Here is an 18,031-nt window from a genome sequence, read left to right as displayed (position 1 = left end):
TTTTAAAATCTAACGATTTGTTTGGTTTTGTTCTACGGACATCCAGTCCAGATGCTGTTAAACAAAACTGATGTTTGTTTGAAAATAACTGCGGCTGAGTGTGGGAAACTAAGTAGATTCGGGTGTGGTGTGTGCACTCAATCTGGCTGACCGCTGAAGAACGCCACAGTGGAGCAGCGAGCACAGACAAGGGAGAACTGACGGACTCTTTGTTATTGGCAAGAGGATGGAAAAGTCAAAGAAAACCACAGCTGCACATGTGACCGTGACCGGCCGCGCACACACTCACATCCACCAGAGGGCCGAGGAGGAGGAATGAGTCAGAGATTCCTTCACACAAAACAAAATGTCAAGCAAACTGCTGAGCTGTTGTCAGTACGAAACAAACAAACTGGTCCGGATAGAAAGCGTCAGGCTCGGCTCTCTGAAATGGACCCTGAACGTCGTGATTCTGATGTTTATTTGGTGAGTATATGGGCTTACAGCCAGCAGTAATGATTTGTCCACATGCTGCTGCAGCAGCGATGGGAACGCCTACACATCTTCATAGTGAGAGTTCTGTAGCTGAGAGAGCTACCAGCTTCTAAAAACCCACAAAACTGTTAAGAAAATGACATTACTTTAGCCCATTCTCTATTATGTTTATCTTTTTGTAATAAAACGATTAAAACCACTTTAATGGTAATTCTGTTATAGGCTACTAATACTAAAACTAATTAACTATAGCCTACTAATAGTAGGCTATTAGGTCTACTAACTATAGCTATAACACATACATAGACTATAGGGTTTTCTATAGGGTAGGCCTATAAATATTTATAGACTAAGCCCATACTTACCTCCCCTTTTCCACTGTAAATATCTGCTTCTTCTGTTTATTTTATTTTCCTTTTATTTTCATTTTGTTCTGCTTTTGTATTTGATGTTATCCTATTAGGGTTAGGGTTAGGGTAGTTAGTTATATGCAGTACTTTGCATATGCAAAGTACTGTGTTCTATCAGTCTGTCTTTCAATGTTGTGAGATACATAAAGTGGTTCCTGTGTAAATAAGACGAAAAGCTTACTAGGATCTCCTTTTAGTTGACCGTGTACTAGTGATTTGTACTGTCATGAAACTGTACTTTTTTCCTTCTAATACATTCCTCAATTTACCAATCTATATATTTTACAGCATGATGATGCTGTGGAACAAAAGCTACCAGGAGTTTGACTTGGTGGTGAGTTCTGTCACCACCAAGGTGAAGGGGGTGGCCATGGTCAGCCTCCCAGGAGTTGATGATGTGGTCTGGGATGTTGTCGACTACAGCGGTACTGTACAGGTGAGTGAAGGGATGCTGACTGTTAATGTTTGGGATGGTTTCATCCAGGGGCGTCAATTGGGTATGGCAGGGGTATGCAGTAGAGGATGACACGGGAGTGGATTTTCACTCCTGTCCCATCCCACTCCCACAGAAAAAATCCTGTCCCATCCCAATCCTGGGCCAGAGTAAAAAAATAAATCCCGTCCTGTCCCACTCCTGTACAATGACTCCTGGTCCCATCCCGCTCCTGGTCAAAATCACTCCCGTTCACATCCCGCTCCCGAAAAAAAAAAAAGATCGCGCAGATGTTTTTCTATTTTGATCCATATTATATTTGATATCATGTTTATTATTATATAATGTATAATTTTATAATGTTCGCAGTTCAAAGACCTCACTTTCCTGTGCAATTAATTTCTGCGATTTGATGAACGGATCTGGGATGATTCCCGCTCCTGCCCACTCCTGTTGATTTTCATTCCTGTCCCGTCCCGATCCATTTTACTCCTGTCCTGCGGGAATCCCACGGGACCCACAGGAATTCCTGTCAAATGTCATCCTCTAGTATGCAGCTGCCATACCCTGGGTCCATTTGTAAAAAACTGTCAAAACTTGTTTCGTTTTTTTCAGACATTGTGAAAATAGCCGATCTACATGCTCACAACGCCTCGCAGCGCGAGGCGTTGTGAACATGTAGATCTGCTATTTTCACAATAGACGGGTTTCTTGTTTACAAACATTGAGACTAAATGCACAGGTGACTGTATCATGATGTAATCAGTCCGTCCAATCCCCAAACCTGTTGTTTTGGGGAGCGCTGGTTAAGCCTGGTTTCATTGGCTAATTTTGGTACCGAATCAAACGTGACGTGGACCAGAAACCCGTCTATAGAACCGTGTTATACAAAATGTAATGCCTCTTTTCCATGTGGACTCCCATCTTTGCCATACCCTTGGCCTAGCTTTTGCTGAACTGACGCCACTGGTTTCATCTTTGGTGCTCGATTGGGTGATGTCGACAGGATGATTAAAACTCTCTTTCTTTTACTTTTTTAGGAAAAAAACTCTTTTTTCGTGGTGACCAATGTCATTACTACAAAGAACCAAAAGCAAGGAAAATGCCCAGAGGTGCTTTTATGTTTTATATTCTTATTATTATTATTACCGTCATCATTATTACTAGTAGTAGTAGTAGTTATTGCCAAATGTTAAGCCTTATTTATATACTTTGTCGCATAGCTGTGTCTTACTGATTTTCAAGCTAACATGCCACACTAATAGTATTAGTTATTCGTTGAGATCACAGATCAGTAACTGAGATATGCCTCAACCATTGATCTCAAAGCCTGCTAATCTTTTCATTGGTGCTTATATACATTACAGGTGCCCTCTGCCAAACTGTGTCGTACTGATAAAGACTGCGAGAAAGGAGCTTGGGACCAACATAGCCATGGTACAGTAACTAGTCTACTGTTTGTTTGCTTTATAGCTGTATTATACTGTCGTCTCTTTGCCGAATTAGCTCCAGTTTTAGGAGCCATTTGTACAAGATGAAGAGGAATTTGTCAGTGACATGTTGCAACTACTTTCACTTCTCTGTGAGAAAGGTGCCTGTGAGGTCATCATTGCCAGTTACTTCCCTACTACACACCCTTTCAACTTGTATCATTTCTTTCTTTGGTTGGTGTCAGTCATCACCCATTAGTAGCTACAAAGCAGTTTAGCAAGCAGTGTGCAGTGTGTCCTTAAAGGACTCCTGATCTCAAATGACTGTCCATGGGGTCTATTGGGCAGAAATACCCCAGTCGTCCAGTGTTGTTTTTGACAGCAAATTTTGATTTAGTTTTAGTCACAGTCTTTTAAATAAAATGTCATTTAGTTTTAGTCATAATTTAGTCACCTGAAAAGTATTCGTTTTAGTCTTTTGGCAGGCCTTGATGGCATCGTGTTGACTGATTTTACACTTGGTTGTGTGCTGAAAATAGCAGATCTACAAGCTCACAACGCGCCGCAGCGCGACGCGTTGTGAGCTTGTAGATCTGCTATTTTCGCAACACCCGAGAGCAACCAAACATAAAATTACTCTCTTCTCCCTCCCTAACATTTAAGTCTAGTTTTTATTTTGTTGACGAAAGTGTCAATATATTTAGTCTTAGTTTTAGTCACCACAGCTTAGATTCTGTTTAGTTTTTAATTATTTAGTTTTCGTCAGTGAAAGAAACACAGTCGACAAACTTTTTTCGTCATAGTTGTAGTCGACGAAATCAACACTGCTGTCGTCCAGTTTCCCCAGCAGGACCCAGCAGCCCTCATAGATATAGAGTGGAGGCCATAAGCCTATTGCTTCTACACTAGTTGCAGTCAAACAAATCTTTTTTTGTGTGAATCTGTTATTAGTTGTCAACTTGTCATTACACTACATTACAGTGTCCATGTCCCACACGAGCTGCCACACCCTGCTAAACAGATGTTATGCTGTTGTGTGTTTTGCCAAGTCCCGGAAAAGATCCACTGTGATTGGCCAGTACAGTCACTTTGATTGGCAGTTGTGCCGAATGCTCACCCAAAAAACATGATTTATGAAACTGTGGCGGCTTGTGCGGGACAACCAAGGCATGGATGTGTTTCTAATACACACACACAAACACACTTTCGATGACAAAATGAGTGTAAAAGCGATAGGCTTATGGGCTCCACTCAATGCTATGAGGGCTGCTGGGGAAACTGGAAAAAATGAGCATTTCTGCATAATATACCGCATGGACAATCATTTGGGATCAATATTAGTAGGAAAACGAGCTTAGATGTTATTTAGTGCGGATTTGTACTTTCATTTTAAGTAGAGAACATAGTGAATGATGTACATTGCCAGGAATGAAGACCACACAGGCTATTTCTTCCTCTTCCAGGGATCCAGACTGGTTTGTGCGTTAAATATGATGTGATGAGAAAGACCTGTGAGGTGTCAGCGTGGTGCCCCATAGAAGCCAAAACAAAACCCCCAAGGTAAACCTCAGTCGAATCAACAACACATCACTCAATAGTTTCTGTATTTCTATGTATGCTCAGATCTACCATTATCATATTTGGGTATAGCATTTTAGTGCATTATCAATCGCACAAGATAAAAACGTGTAATTTCTGTGTACGTAAAGAGAGTCTAACAAATCTCTACTCAACTCTACATAGGTTATATGTGTCCCAGCATAGCAGAGGGGCAGTCATTTCGGAAAGCACAGCTTTAGACCAGCCCTGAAATTATTTTTTTATTTTATTTTAAATGTGATAAAGCCACAAAAGCATTTCATAAATATCAGGCTACATTTCACTCAAACGCCAGAGCTTAACTCTGCATGTAAATAAGACTTTTTTGAATTAATGTGAAGAGAAACCTCACATTTTGCAGGTTACATTTTATCTAAAAGGCTGAATTTCTCAGATCTTGTATTTCTGCACGGCATAACTCTATAAGCTTTAGCTACAAAACTGTTGGGTCAATCTTCACAACCAATATATCATTTTGTAGCTATGATTCCCAGCTTTCAAATGAAATGAAAAAATGAAAATGAAAAAAATGTCAATGACTAGCCCTCAGCTGTGTTCGGTCACATATGTTTTAGTTCCTCTCCTAATGAAACAAACTTAGACACTGTAACATGGAAAAGGTCATCTTTACCGGTGTTCTTTATCAAGATATTGTCAAAACATCGAGATACATGTATGTAATGGACATTACATTCATAGCAACAATGTGCTCCTGTGTCAAACAAGGAAGATGGATTAAATCATGTGATGCATTTTTTTGATATGAAGATGCGTTGGTTATTGTATCCATAACAATGAGCATGGGCTGACCAAGCAAAGTCGGTGACTGTGAACACGGAAGTAGGGCGCTTAGGACCCATCTATTAGGGCTGTCACAATTATTACATAATCATTGAATCGCAATTATTTGACATAATCACAATTATTTGACATAATCGGAATTATTTTGTCATAATCGCCATAATCATTTACATGTTGAAAAATGATCATATTTTCAAACATTTAAAAAAATTGTGGAAATAGACGATCTACAAGCTAGATGCGACAAGTTGTGAGCTTGTAGCTCTGCAATTACCACTATCAATGTTATTTTTTAAGTAGTAAGTTGTCAAATATGTCAGTAGTTTATTTGTGTATTTAGGTTATGTGTCATATCTAACATGTGCATCTTCAAAGCCTAAAAGCCAAAACAGAAATGTAATTATCAACGACAAAAACACAATTAAATCGTTAATCGCAATTATTTGAGTGACAATTAATCGTCATGTAATTTGTTTTCCTTACATCTAGGCCTGCTCTCCTGGCTGCAGCGGAGAATTTCACAGTCCTTATCAAAAACAACATCAGATTCCCAGCATTTAACTATATACGGTGAGTTTTGTTGGTTATAGTCATGACATTTTGAAAAGAAGCTTTGCGATTAGAATCATAATATTAATTTCGATTCGGTGGTTGGGATATGCATAGCGATAATTTCAAGTCACAGCTTTTTTCCTGGAATTTCTTCATCTTAACACTTATTCAAATCAGAATTTGAGCATTATGCCAAAGAAGACAATACATGAAAAGCTGTATAGAATAGACTAGAATATATCTTTAATGTCATTGTCACAAGTACAACGAAATTAAAAGTGCCAAACGACCAATGCATCACTAAAAACAAAACACACAGAACCATACTTCCTGTCATTGCAAAATGACAGCACAGACAAACACGTAAATAAAAGCAGCTGTCATTGCACAAACTCATATTGCACTTAACCCAAACATCACCACCAAACATGTATGCAGAATCGGATCATCGTTTCTTAGCAGCATTCAGTGTAACTACCGCTGTGGGATAGAAGCTGTTACTAAACCTGCTTGTTCCTGACTTTATCGATCTGTACCTTCTGCCTGATGGCATCAGCCCAAACAGGGAGTGACCGGGGTTGGAATGTAAGCACATCATGACTAAATACTGTATATCATAGCTGCAATATTCAACGCAATAACTAGATAAAATATTTGAATACTGAACCAGCCAAGTCTTGCGTACCTCTCTGTTTTGCGAATAACAAGGGTCTCTTTTGATTTACAGAAGGAATATCCTCCCAGACATGAATGACACTTACCTGAAGACTTGCCAGAGGAGAAATGACTCCCTGTGTCCCATCTTCAGACTTGGGGACATAGTACAAGAGGCCAGGGAGAGCTTCTCACAAATGGCAGTGGAGGTGATTCTAATGTTGCTAGGAGACATGTGAAAACCCAACATATTTTATCCACGGCTTTCCAACGCCCCATAGTTCATTGCGCAGACGTTGTACCGAGCTTCCGGCGCCGCAGCCGAGTGTGATTTACAAGCTCACAACGGGTTGCATCTGCAACGCGACGTGAGCTTGTATGTCTGCTGTTAAACCGGAAGTGTGGTCCAAATAATCTCCAGTAAACTCCCGCGGAAAGAGGTGGATAATACTAGAGTCTAGACATTTAACATAATAATAATAATGATACATTAATCTTCTTACAATAAGTGCGACAAATCTCTGTGAGTATGTGACCCACGTATCTCAGGAACCGTTCGTCCCACCGGCTTCAAATTCGCAACTTGCGCTCCCCTCCTTTGCGGGGAGTGCAGTGCCCGGCCTCGACCTATAAAAAAATGTGTGCAATGACGTGTCACCCTTTTCACCCTTTTCACCGTTTTTTCGGAACCGGTGCGAAAGGTTCTGAATCTCTGTATGCAGAGCTGATGTCTGATATCAGGGTTTTCCAGAACCGGCACAAGCGGCTCTGACATCCCGTACACCGCATGAGTCAACACAGACAGTCATACAGACAGTCAGACAGACAGTTACAAGGGATAATTAATCTGATCTTCATATATAGAGATGACCCATGGGCACAAAAGGCCTGGCTCAGTTCTGAAAACGGTGTGTATCTCAAAAACAAGTTTACAAATTGACTTATATGAACAGGAAGAACAAAAGCACACTGGCGCACTCTAATAAATAATACATTCACATATAATATACATGGGCAACTGGCGGCCCCGGGGCCGCATGCGGCCCCCACCTTCACTTAATGCGGCCCGCAGGTTAATACCAGAATACTGATATATTATTGATTTCAGCTGTTAAAATTACAACCATGATCTGCTTTAATTCCGTCAGTCTCTATTAGTAGTTTAATGACTAGTATAGTAGTATTAGTGAGTGAGTATATAACAAAATGTGTTTGAAATTCTATCAAAATGTTACATTTCAGGATTCCAATTAAAAAATAACAAAAAATAATTCAGGATTCCTTCTAGTATCTAATTCAAAAGAAGCAAAAATAGCTAATCTACAAGCTCAAAACGCATCGCAGCGTGATGCGTTTTTTATGCTTGTAGATTGGCGATTTTTGCTTCTTTTGTATGAGATACTAGAATGACAAAGTAGGATGTAGCAATATGCAATGTGGCCCTCTGGAGTGAAGGTGGAAATAGTGGCCCTCGCCATCATCAAAGTTGCCTATCCCTGACATACTGTATAACATGGAAAACAACAATGACATCAGTACCAGCTGATAATATGAAATGTAAGCATGGCAATAATATTGCCTGCATTTAATCATATTATGATTAAATGCAGGAGAGTGAATACTATCTATGAATACATTTAGAGACAAACTAGTAATATAAAACCGGTCTCCCCAATCCCCTATGTACAAACACCTAACAAGGTTTTGTGCTGTTTTCACTATTGACCACAGGGTGGCGTCATTGCCATTCAAATCAACTGGGACTGCAACCTTGACAGGTTTATCCAAAGATGTTTTCCCAAGTACTCCTTCAGACGGCTGGATGAGAAGGAAAGCAACAAAACCCTTTACCCTGGCCTCAACTTCAGGTGATGACAGTAGTGGTTCTCAACCTGCGGGTCGGGACCCTCAAATTATTTTGGGGGGTCCCCAGATGATTAATTTAATGTGCAACATTGTTTTCTCACTCAACTGTAAACAAACCAACTTAAAGTTTAAGTGTATAGAGGGTATCTGCACATTTCTAATGTCAATTTAAGGACTTTTTAATACCTCTAAAACACATTGGCCAAATTGTCAAATATTAGAGGCAGAACCATGTTCTTAGTGCTGGTCAGGGTGGGGGGTCCCCCAGTTAAAATATGATTATTTTGGGGGTTGTGGCCAGAAAAAGGTTTTTATTTTGATCATCATGGACAGACATTTATAGCTGCATCTATGTACAGTATATGTCACATATTCCAATTTCTGTGATGACCAAGCTTTCAACAATTTGTAATTTAGGGACTTTTAAGACCTTACCTCTAAAATAAAAATAAAAATATGTAGGCTACATTACTGGGTCAAAAGTCAACAACAAAATATATAATAGTATACACACACACACACACACACACACACACACACACACACACACACAAACACACACGTGCATGCACGCACACACGTACACACACACATTAGTAAAAAACCTTTTCTAAAATAATCTTAAAGCATACAACACGTCACATTGTGTCACACTGTGATGCTGTATAAATTCTATACGGCGTCCTTTGAGCAGAGATTAAATTAGACATTCCATTTAGACATTCATTCTTAAAATACTGACATAATATTTCCCTTTTCTATTGGTTGGTCTTTATGAAGCACTGCTTAAAACCCATTTAGAACGGGTACACATTATTGTGTATCATTATTTTATGCTTTAACTATTGAAAAATAGCAGATATACAAGATATAGCAAGATATAGCAAGATATACACATCGCACCGAGTGCCGCGCTGCGAGCTTGTAGATCTGCTATTTTTGAAAAATCATGAAAATTGGAATTTTGACCCGATTCTATAAGTGTCTTTTGAATCCTTCTAAGATTTTTTGAAAAAATGTCTATGTCAGCAATCTGGCCAGCCATCGTCAAAGAAAAGGTCCTTTACACATAAATGGAGCTCAGTTAGTCTGTTCTTGAGAGACTACCAGTGGTTCTCAAACCTTTTCATTTGAAGGACCAACAAAATTATATTTATTTGGACACCCATCTCAAAATATCTAGTTCCAGGGACCGCCTCAGAAGCAAAATTTGAGTTACAAACGTTCGCTTTGAAAATACATAATATATTCAAAGATTTGCACACATTTTCACGACTTTTTCAAAAATAGCAGATCTACAAGCTCACAGCGCGGAACTCGGCGCTGTGAGCTTGTATAGCTGCTATTTTTCACTGGTTAAAGCATTCAATAATTCTAGGCATAAATGCTCTCCAAACACTCAGTGAGTTGCAGTATATACACTCAGGGTTACATTACTGTCTGTGTTTACTGTTTCATCACCAGGTTTGCACGGTATAACTCTGTGAATGGAGTTGAGGAGCGCACGTTATACAAAGCATTCGGAATCCGGTTTGACGTCATGGTGTTTGGAAAGGTATCGTATGCTTGTTCTGACAGAGATTCTAAGAATCTAAGCCTGATTCATGCCTCGTTGCATGGCGGTGTCATTCGTCATGAATAACCGATTTCCAAGCGATGAAAATCGGTTCTTTGCGGCGAGTAAACGAGTGACGAGTGATTTAGTGCAGTGAGGTGAAGTATAAACTAGACCTGAGAGTGCATTTTGTTCTTTAGCAGAAAAGCCACTGTTCACCGACAAGTCATGGTGCTATGCTATCTGTATGCTGAACATGATGCTTTTAACCCCATTACGCATAGAATTATTTAATGCTTTTGAAGAATAGCAGATATACAAGCTCGTAGCACGGCACCAAGTGCCGTGATGCGAGCTTGTAGATCTGCTATTTAAAAAAAAAAAAATCTTTTTCAAATATTTGCTTCTGTGTGGTCCCTGGAACAACATATTTTGAGATGGGGGTTCCGCGCCCAAATACATGTCATTTTGGGGATCCTTGACATGCAGCCGGTGCCGCGCTGTGAGCTTGTATATCTGCTATTTTTTAATAGTTAAAGCATAAAATAATGGTTAAAGTGGTTCAAATCTAAAGTGACACAGATTTGTGTTCAGGCCTCAAGTAAATGAGTTAAAAGAACATAGTTTCATATATACACAATATATTATGCAGGAAGATACAAAAAAACAAGAGAATAATAAAAACTTACAAAAGTAAATAATATAGAAAACAAATTACATGAAATGAGAATGACAATTAACTTGACTTGGCTTATAGAATCATCTGTGAAACATGTATTTTAAACAAACCGTATGGGACAGAGAAAATACTCTGTGTCTGATGAGAACGTCTAAGATAATGATGTGTCTCTGTGTATTTGATATGATATGATATAGTACTTTATTGTCAGTTCGCACTGAAATTTAACCCTAACCCTAACCCTAACCCAGCAGCCAAGTATGCAAAACACATATACACACATTTGACATAACACATGGGACAAAACAGGGTTACATACTGTACATACATTACATAAAATATATACAGACAAGAGCAATTAAAGTCGACTGATGGACAAACAACCTTTTTAGTCTGACCTTATCGTATGCTGGAACACCGTATCTCCTTCCTGAAGGCAGCAACCTATATTCTCTATACCAGGGGTTTTCAAAGTGGGTGACGGGGCACACTGGGGTGCCGTGACGTCAGACCAGAGGTGCTGCGAGATAATTTGATAATATTTGGAATTTATTTGGACACTTGAAGAAATATTTAGTATCATTTTAAACTTGAAGTACAAAGTTATTTTCAGTCAGTTCTAACCAAAATGGCTATTATCGCAACATAATCACTAAAATATCGTCACTGTCAGGCAGAAACCTCTGCTACAAGCACAATCTACAAGCACACAACGCCTCGCATCGCGAGGCGTTGTGTGCTTGTAGATCGGCTGTTTTCACTAGTTTAGTACATTTTATAGATGATAAATACAAAAAGAAAGGTTTTGGACATACCGGTACAAGGTTTCCACCCAACAACGATGATATTCTATAAATTTAAGGTGCTGGGAGTGAAAATTATAATGTAGGGGTGCCTCGGATTAAAAAAAATATTTATAGGGTGCCCTGAGACAAAAAAGTTTGGGAACCCCCACACAACACATGGCTAGTATTGAGGTAATAGTCCTTGCCAACCTTAGAATGCTGTTATCATACGTAGATGTGTATAGCCTCTGAAGCGGTTGTCCAACTCTCTTTGAACAAATGTTCAGTTGGCACGCTCATTTCAACGACACGCTGGTGTAACAAATCCCTATTTTCTCTCCTGTTTAGGCCGGAAGGTTCAGCATTATCCAGATGATCATCTACATTGGGTCAACACTGTCGTATTATGCCCTGGTGAGAGACGACATGTCAAATTGACATATTGTTGTTGACAAAACAAAATGAATGTAAGCGTGGCGAGGCACGCTGGACATTTGTCAAGCTAGGGAACACAAACACAGCGCTGTTGAGTAGAACAAGAGGACAGACCTCCAGAATCAATAGACGGTTTTAAGGCTGTAAACAATAACACAGCTGCGCTGAGCCTCCCAACTTTAGAGAGCATCCGGTTAGCCAGCGAGCCTACAAGAAAAAGCTCATAAAATGTTTCTGCCATCAATGTGCTAAGAGCCTAACTTGAGAAGAGGTTTTCATAATTATCTCCTAGCAACAATAAACTGTTGAAACCATCTGTAATACCAAGGGTCTTCAACAGAAGGTCCGGGACCCCTAGGGGGTCCTCAGAATTACTATTTTTATCCTTTTTTATATTAACCACTTGAACCCTAGTGTCCATATTCTGAGCCAAAAATTGCAGATCTACAAGCTCACAACGCCTTGCGCTGCGAGGCGTTGTGAACTTGTAGATCGGCTATTTTTGGCAAAGAGGTTTAGTGTAGAGGGGAAATAGAGCAGACTAAGTACAGAGTGAAAGGTCAACTTTATTAAGTATTGGCAGTTCAAGTGGTTAAAAATATGAAAACACAAATTGACATGAATCCAAAATACACTGATGATTGTGCAGTCAAACAATGAAACTATAGAATCTCTAAAAAGGTTGTGGGGGTCCCTGCTTCATCTCTCTCTCAACTAAGGGGTCCTTGGCCTGGAAACGTTGAAGACCTCCTGAAAACAATAAACTATTGAAACCATCTTCGTATAATTGTCACAAGACATAATAAGCCAACCTTAGCTATGTGGTAAAGACCATCGCTAATGGTACTGTATAACTATTGCAGGAAACTCTTAATCATATAATTACGCCATTACTTTTGTAGCCCGTCATTACTTTTGTTAATATAAAAACATTCAAGAATAGAACAACAGCAGCAACAACATGAAGTTGAAACAGTGGCTTGTGCTTTTGTTCATGTCACGTCGGATTTACGCTTAAGTCATATAATGCTGCCCTGTGCCAAAAATAGCCGATCTACAAGTATATTGGCTATTTCTGGCACGGGACGAATCAGTACCACTAAGTAATTTATAAATCAGGCTTTGTGGTGCAGCTTAGAGCTCAAACTGTGAACTAAATACCTCAAGCCCCATGTGTTTCCTCAGACCACTGTGTTCATTGACTGGCTGATCGGGACCAGCTGTTACACCATAGAGGCCAAACAAAACTACTCAGAGAAGAAAGTAGAGCCGGTCCATGACAAACAGCAGGTAATGACATATACCGGTATGATATCATATTGTGCTTGTACTAGAACACGCTTATAATGACTAAGTGTTTCTCAACCTTTTTTCTGCATGGGCACACTTTTCATGTCCCAAGAATCCATGGGCACACCAACAAAATACGGGGGTGTAAATATCGTCACTGTCGGGAAGAAACCTTGTATCTCCAAGTTTCAGATTTGTACGTTTCTTTGCAAAGTAAAGCCCTGCTTCATCATACAAGGCTGTCGCACAACAGTAGTGAAAACAGCAGATCTACAAGCACACAACACCTGAAAACAGCAGATCTACAAGCACACAACGCCTCGCGGTGCGAGGCGTTGTGTGCTTGTAGATCGGCTGTTTTCACTTGCTTAAATCATTTTTAAAATGATAAATACAATACCGGCTTTCAAGCAGTTTCAAGGGGCACACTTGACCCTTCTCGGGGGCACACCAAAGGTCCCCAGGCACAGTGGTTGAGAAACACTGAACTAAAGGGCCGTTCATAGATCCGTGTTTTTGATTTTGGGTGAGAGAGTACGTGCAGTGATTACGTCGACAGGCTTAGTTCGTCTTCGGTTTGTTCGTGCCGACCCGCTCTCCGCTCCAATTCTGCTCCCGTTGGGGCCGCTCGCCACATATTGCGCCTCGCAGCACAGAGCACACGAGAGATTCTCAGCGCGCCTCTGCCAGGATTTCACTCCAATGTCTCTGTCATCCACACAAGTCTTTTTTATAAATACTTTGTTTCCCGTTATATCACCAGCCAGTCAAATGATATACGATTCGAAACGCAAGTGAAATGTTTTTTTGGCTGAATGAACCACACTCACCTCGAGTAGCCCCCATCTCTCGAATCTGGTGATTAATCAATAAGAGAACGGTATAAGAACTACATCTTTTCACTCTTTTTGCAGAGGAAACGTTTTTTTTTTCCCCTCACTACTGCCCCTACGGTTGACAACGGTGGCAGTTTTAGTCATAGTCTTTTGAATCAAATGTCTTTTAGTTTTAGTCATAATTTAGTCACCCGAACAGTTTTAGTTTTAGTCTAATTTTAGTCAACTAAATATCATAAGATGTATTTTGGCAGGCCTTGATGGCATCGCACTGATTTTACACTTGGTTGTGTGCTGAAAATAGCCGATCTACAAGCTCACAGCGCGTCGTGAGCTTGTAGATCTGCTATTTTCAGTGCGCAACACCTGAGAGCAACCAAACATAAAATGACTGTCTTCTCCACAAGTCCCCTCCCTAAGGTTTTAGTCTAGTTTTTATTTTGTTGACGAAATTGTAAATATATTTAGTCTTAGTTTTAGTCATCACAGTTTAGTTTTTATTTCGTTTTCGTCAGTGAAAAAAACGTAGTCGACATTTTTCGTCGGTTTTTGCATTTTCTTTTTTTATACATTTGATTTACTTCCTTCTACAGGGTTCCCACGGTCATGAAATTCCTGGAAATATTTTGAAATTAGAAAAATATTTTTCCAGTACTGGAAAAGTTTTGAAATTGATCAAGGGTCCTGGAAGGTCCTGGAAAAAATTAATACCTCTGAAATGACAAATTAAACATTGGCCAAATTGTCAAATATTAGAGGGAGAAAGTGTGAAAATAGCCGAACTACATGCTCACAACGCCTCGCAACGCGAGGCGTTGTGAGCATGTAGATCTGCTATTTTCACAATAAAACCGTGTTATACAAAATTCCTCAACTCTTAGTCGTCAGGGTGCCGGGGTTCCTAGTTCAAATATGATTATTTTGGGGGTAACGGCCTGAAAAGGTTGAGAACCACTGGCATAGACTACCTGTCTTTGGGCATTGCGCATAGGACTCGTTATTGAGCTGAATTATTGTTATATAGTCTTGGAAATTGGGTTAAATATTCTGGAAAAGTTTTGGAAATTAATTGGTAAAAATGTGCGGGAACCCTGCATGATCACGGCCGCGAAATTGCATGTTTGACCCCCATACCAACCCCATCTTTCAAACATGGCAGCCATGTTTGTTTACATTTCAAGAAACCATAATGGCTTCTATCTCATGAATGCCTGAACGGATTTCCAAGCGGATGCTTTTGTTTGAACGCTGTGAACAGCGTGCACGCACGTGGTGCATGATCTGTGCATGGGCATGGGCATGCATGAGCCGTGCACTATGGATTACATGGCATTATATGGAGACTGGGGGCAGTTAAGCCTGAAAATGTCAATTTTTAAATGGCAGCGTGTTTGTTTAATAAACATCCTATCTGAACCTGCATTACGTAGCCATCCAATCAGCCATCAGTTGGTTGAATATTCTGTGATGAAACGGTTAAACTGTGGTGTAATTCTTCTGCCGTTCCAGTGCATACTTGCTGTGTCCTTTGTGGATGAGAATCATATCCGACTGGTGAGGAGATCCCAAAAGAAATGTTTACAAGACGTCAAGCCCATGTCCATACAGCAATACAAGGTTAGCACCATGTCCATACAGTAATACAAGGATAGCACACAGATATTGAAGAGTGTTGTTGCAAAATGAGATTTACACTATAATTGTTTGTACAGGTTTTGTAATAAGAAATATATATGTACAGTTGTGTATATATGTATGTTAGTTATCTGTACATTTGTAATGCATTTGGATGATACTCTTAATCTAGAGATTAACCAGAGATACAACCTGGTACACACTATTGTAGTGTATTAGAAAATCCCACCCAGTGGGAGTGAGCAGTGACTTAGCCTATACCATACCATAGTACTCAGTATCACTTCAAACACTTCAAGGCCGTACAATTTACAATTTAGGCATTTAGCAGGCCCTCTTAATTGTAAGCGACTTAAAATAAGCAAGGTAATACATCAATACAATAAGCAAGGTCAATACATCAACATCAATACATCAACTGCATAGAAATATCAATCTAGACAAAATAAGAAGACTGAGCACCTAATCAGTAAAAAAAGCTGTATATAAAACCTAAAAAATGCTATCTAGCTTTCATGTCTGGTCATTGGGGTACTGATACATATGGACAGACCTACTGTACACACATGGTCAGTTGTTGGAGCGGCCGGCACCGCTCAAAAACCTGCCACAGATTTAAATTTGGTGTGTGTATTGTGCACCCAAGGAGGATGCAGGACGCCTAGCCATGGTGGGTGCGTTACAACACGGACTCGCCGTGGAAGAACGCCAGCCCCAGTCCCTTCCCACCCCTGTTCCCAACAACGCCAGCTCAGGCCCGGGGCCCCTGAGTCGTCCAGCCTGGTGTAGATGTGGCTGCTGTGGCCCCTCCGTCCTCACCCAGGAGCAGCTGTGCTGCCGGAACACCGAAGGCCCCTGCATCACCTCGTCTCCTACGTTTGAGCAGGTAGTGATCCGTCGGTCCCTGTTGGAGGCTATTGTTCTGTACCGTGACCCACTCTATCAGCCAGTAGAGGGCGATCAGACTAGCGCCTTGCGCCACTGTGCATACAGGCAGTACATCAGCTGGAGGTTTGGTGTCCCGCCCGCAGACACCCACCCTGCCGTCCCCAGCTGTTGTGTGACGAGGATCCGGAAGGAGTATTCCAGCCCGGGTGGGCAGTACAGTGGATTCAGACCCACTGCGACTGCTTCGGCTTGAGGGCTTACGCTTAATTAACAAACTGACTGCAATGAAGGGAATGCATCACTTACTGTGCCTGACTGTGACAATACATACTACAATCCTGTACAGTGTATTTAACTCTGCACTGAAGACTTTATTGTGTACTGTAGTCATTCAGAAACCAAACTACTAACGTTGTGTACAGTACATTAGTTTGACTTTGCTAACAAGAAATGGTTTCACCCCATCTGGGATGTCCATCCATCATATGGTGGATATATAGATCATTGTATACCAAAATGTGATATGTGTTATTTTTTATGACCTATAACTTAACATTTGGAATCAGCAGGTTTCTTTTTTTTATTATTATTTACAGGTGTATGTGTTACTTTTATTTTCTGATGGCACAAAACCTTCCCAGAATAATGTGAAATATGAATAATGTACATACTGTTCCACATTCCATTTTAAAGATAACAGACAGAACAGTAGGGGAGGAAACCAGATGAACCCTCCGTATCTTGTGCCTATTATAGGCGAACATTTGGTGGAAATAGGTGAACATTTGGCAACATTTGACAAGCTTGCAACACGTAACAACGTGATACATTGAGCTCATAGATCTACTAGTTTCACTATTTGACGTACAATGATCTATATTGGGTATAAGTGGTTAATTACTGTCGATTAGGTTGGATTCACTTTTTACAAATAATAAGGATGAAAATGAAAGACAAAATGAACACAAGCGGGAGGTGAGACAGAGAGAAATTCATGAAAACATACCGGTATCACAAGAAAAAAATGAAGATGAACAAATCAAGTGAATTTGAAGTGGAACATTTACATATAAACCCCAAAAGATTTACGCCAAATTGGCACCCCAGACATAATAAAAACCCCAAATGGAAAGGCAGAAGATCACCTGAAAAGCCTCTCATAGATCTTGAATAGATTCTTCAGCTTAATGTACCGGTATAACCCTTCTGTGATAGTGTCACTTGCCAAGAACAGATCTGTTCTTTTTGGCGTACCATGGGGTATAAATTAGGCTTAAGAATCTATTCACTGAATATTGTAATTGTCATCACGGCAAGCTCTCATATGTCTCCTCGCACCTCTACTTGATCCCTGCTGCATAAGATAAGTTAAACCCATTCTGAACGGGTACACATTATAGTGTATTATTATTTTATGCTTTAACTATTGAAAAACAGCAGATATACAAGGTCACAGCGAGTGCCGTGCTGCGAGCTTGTAGATCTGCTATTTTTGAAAAATAATGAAAATTGGAATTTTGAAATTGGAATTTTTGAAAAACCTGTTTCTATGTCAGCAATCTGGCCGGCCATCATCAAAGAAAAGGTCCTTTTCACTTCAACTGGAGCTCAGTTAGTCTGTTCTTGAGAGACTACTATGTCAGTGGTTCTCAAACCTTTTCATGTGAAGGACCCCAAAATGATATGTATTTGGTCACAGACCCCCATCT

At 40.1% G+C, this 18,031-nt stretch overlaps 2 protein-coding genes across 2 annotated transcripts in view; both read left to right on the top strand.

Moving 5' to 3' along the window:
* Positions 1 to 18,031, top strand: part of gstt1a (glutathione S-transferase theta 1a) — a 308,697-nt gene that overhangs the window by 15,066 nt on the left and 275,600 nt on the right. The gene's annotated exons all lie outside the window — the stretch shown is intronic.
* On the top strand, positions 347 to 16,575 carry p2rx7 (purinergic receptor P2X, ligand-gated ion channel, 7; the record flags this gene model as incomplete). Its single annotated transcript, XM_080738474.1, has 13 exons — positions 347 to 465; positions 1,173 to 1,320; positions 2,358 to 2,429; positions 2,685 to 2,754; positions 4,211 to 4,307; positions 5,637 to 5,717; positions 6,427 to 6,562; positions 8,085 to 8,221; positions 9,684 to 9,774; positions 11,587 to 11,652; positions 12,859 to 12,963; positions 15,309 to 15,416; positions 16,081 to 16,575. The coding sequence occupies 13 exons, from the start codon at positions 347 to 349 to the stop codon at positions 16,573 to 16,575; spliced, it is 1,725 nt and encodes a 574-aa protein (XP_080594600.1).

This window comes from Nannobrachium achirus, assembly GCF_963921795.1.
Source record: "Nannobrachium achirus genome assembly, chromosome: 12".
Lineage (NCBI taxonomy): Eukaryota > Metazoa > Chordata > Actinopteri > Myctophiformes > Myctophidae > Nannobrachium > Nannobrachium achirus.
The sequence above is the reverse complement of the archived record's forward strand: the minus strand, read 5'-3'. Positions and strand labels throughout refer to the sequence as shown.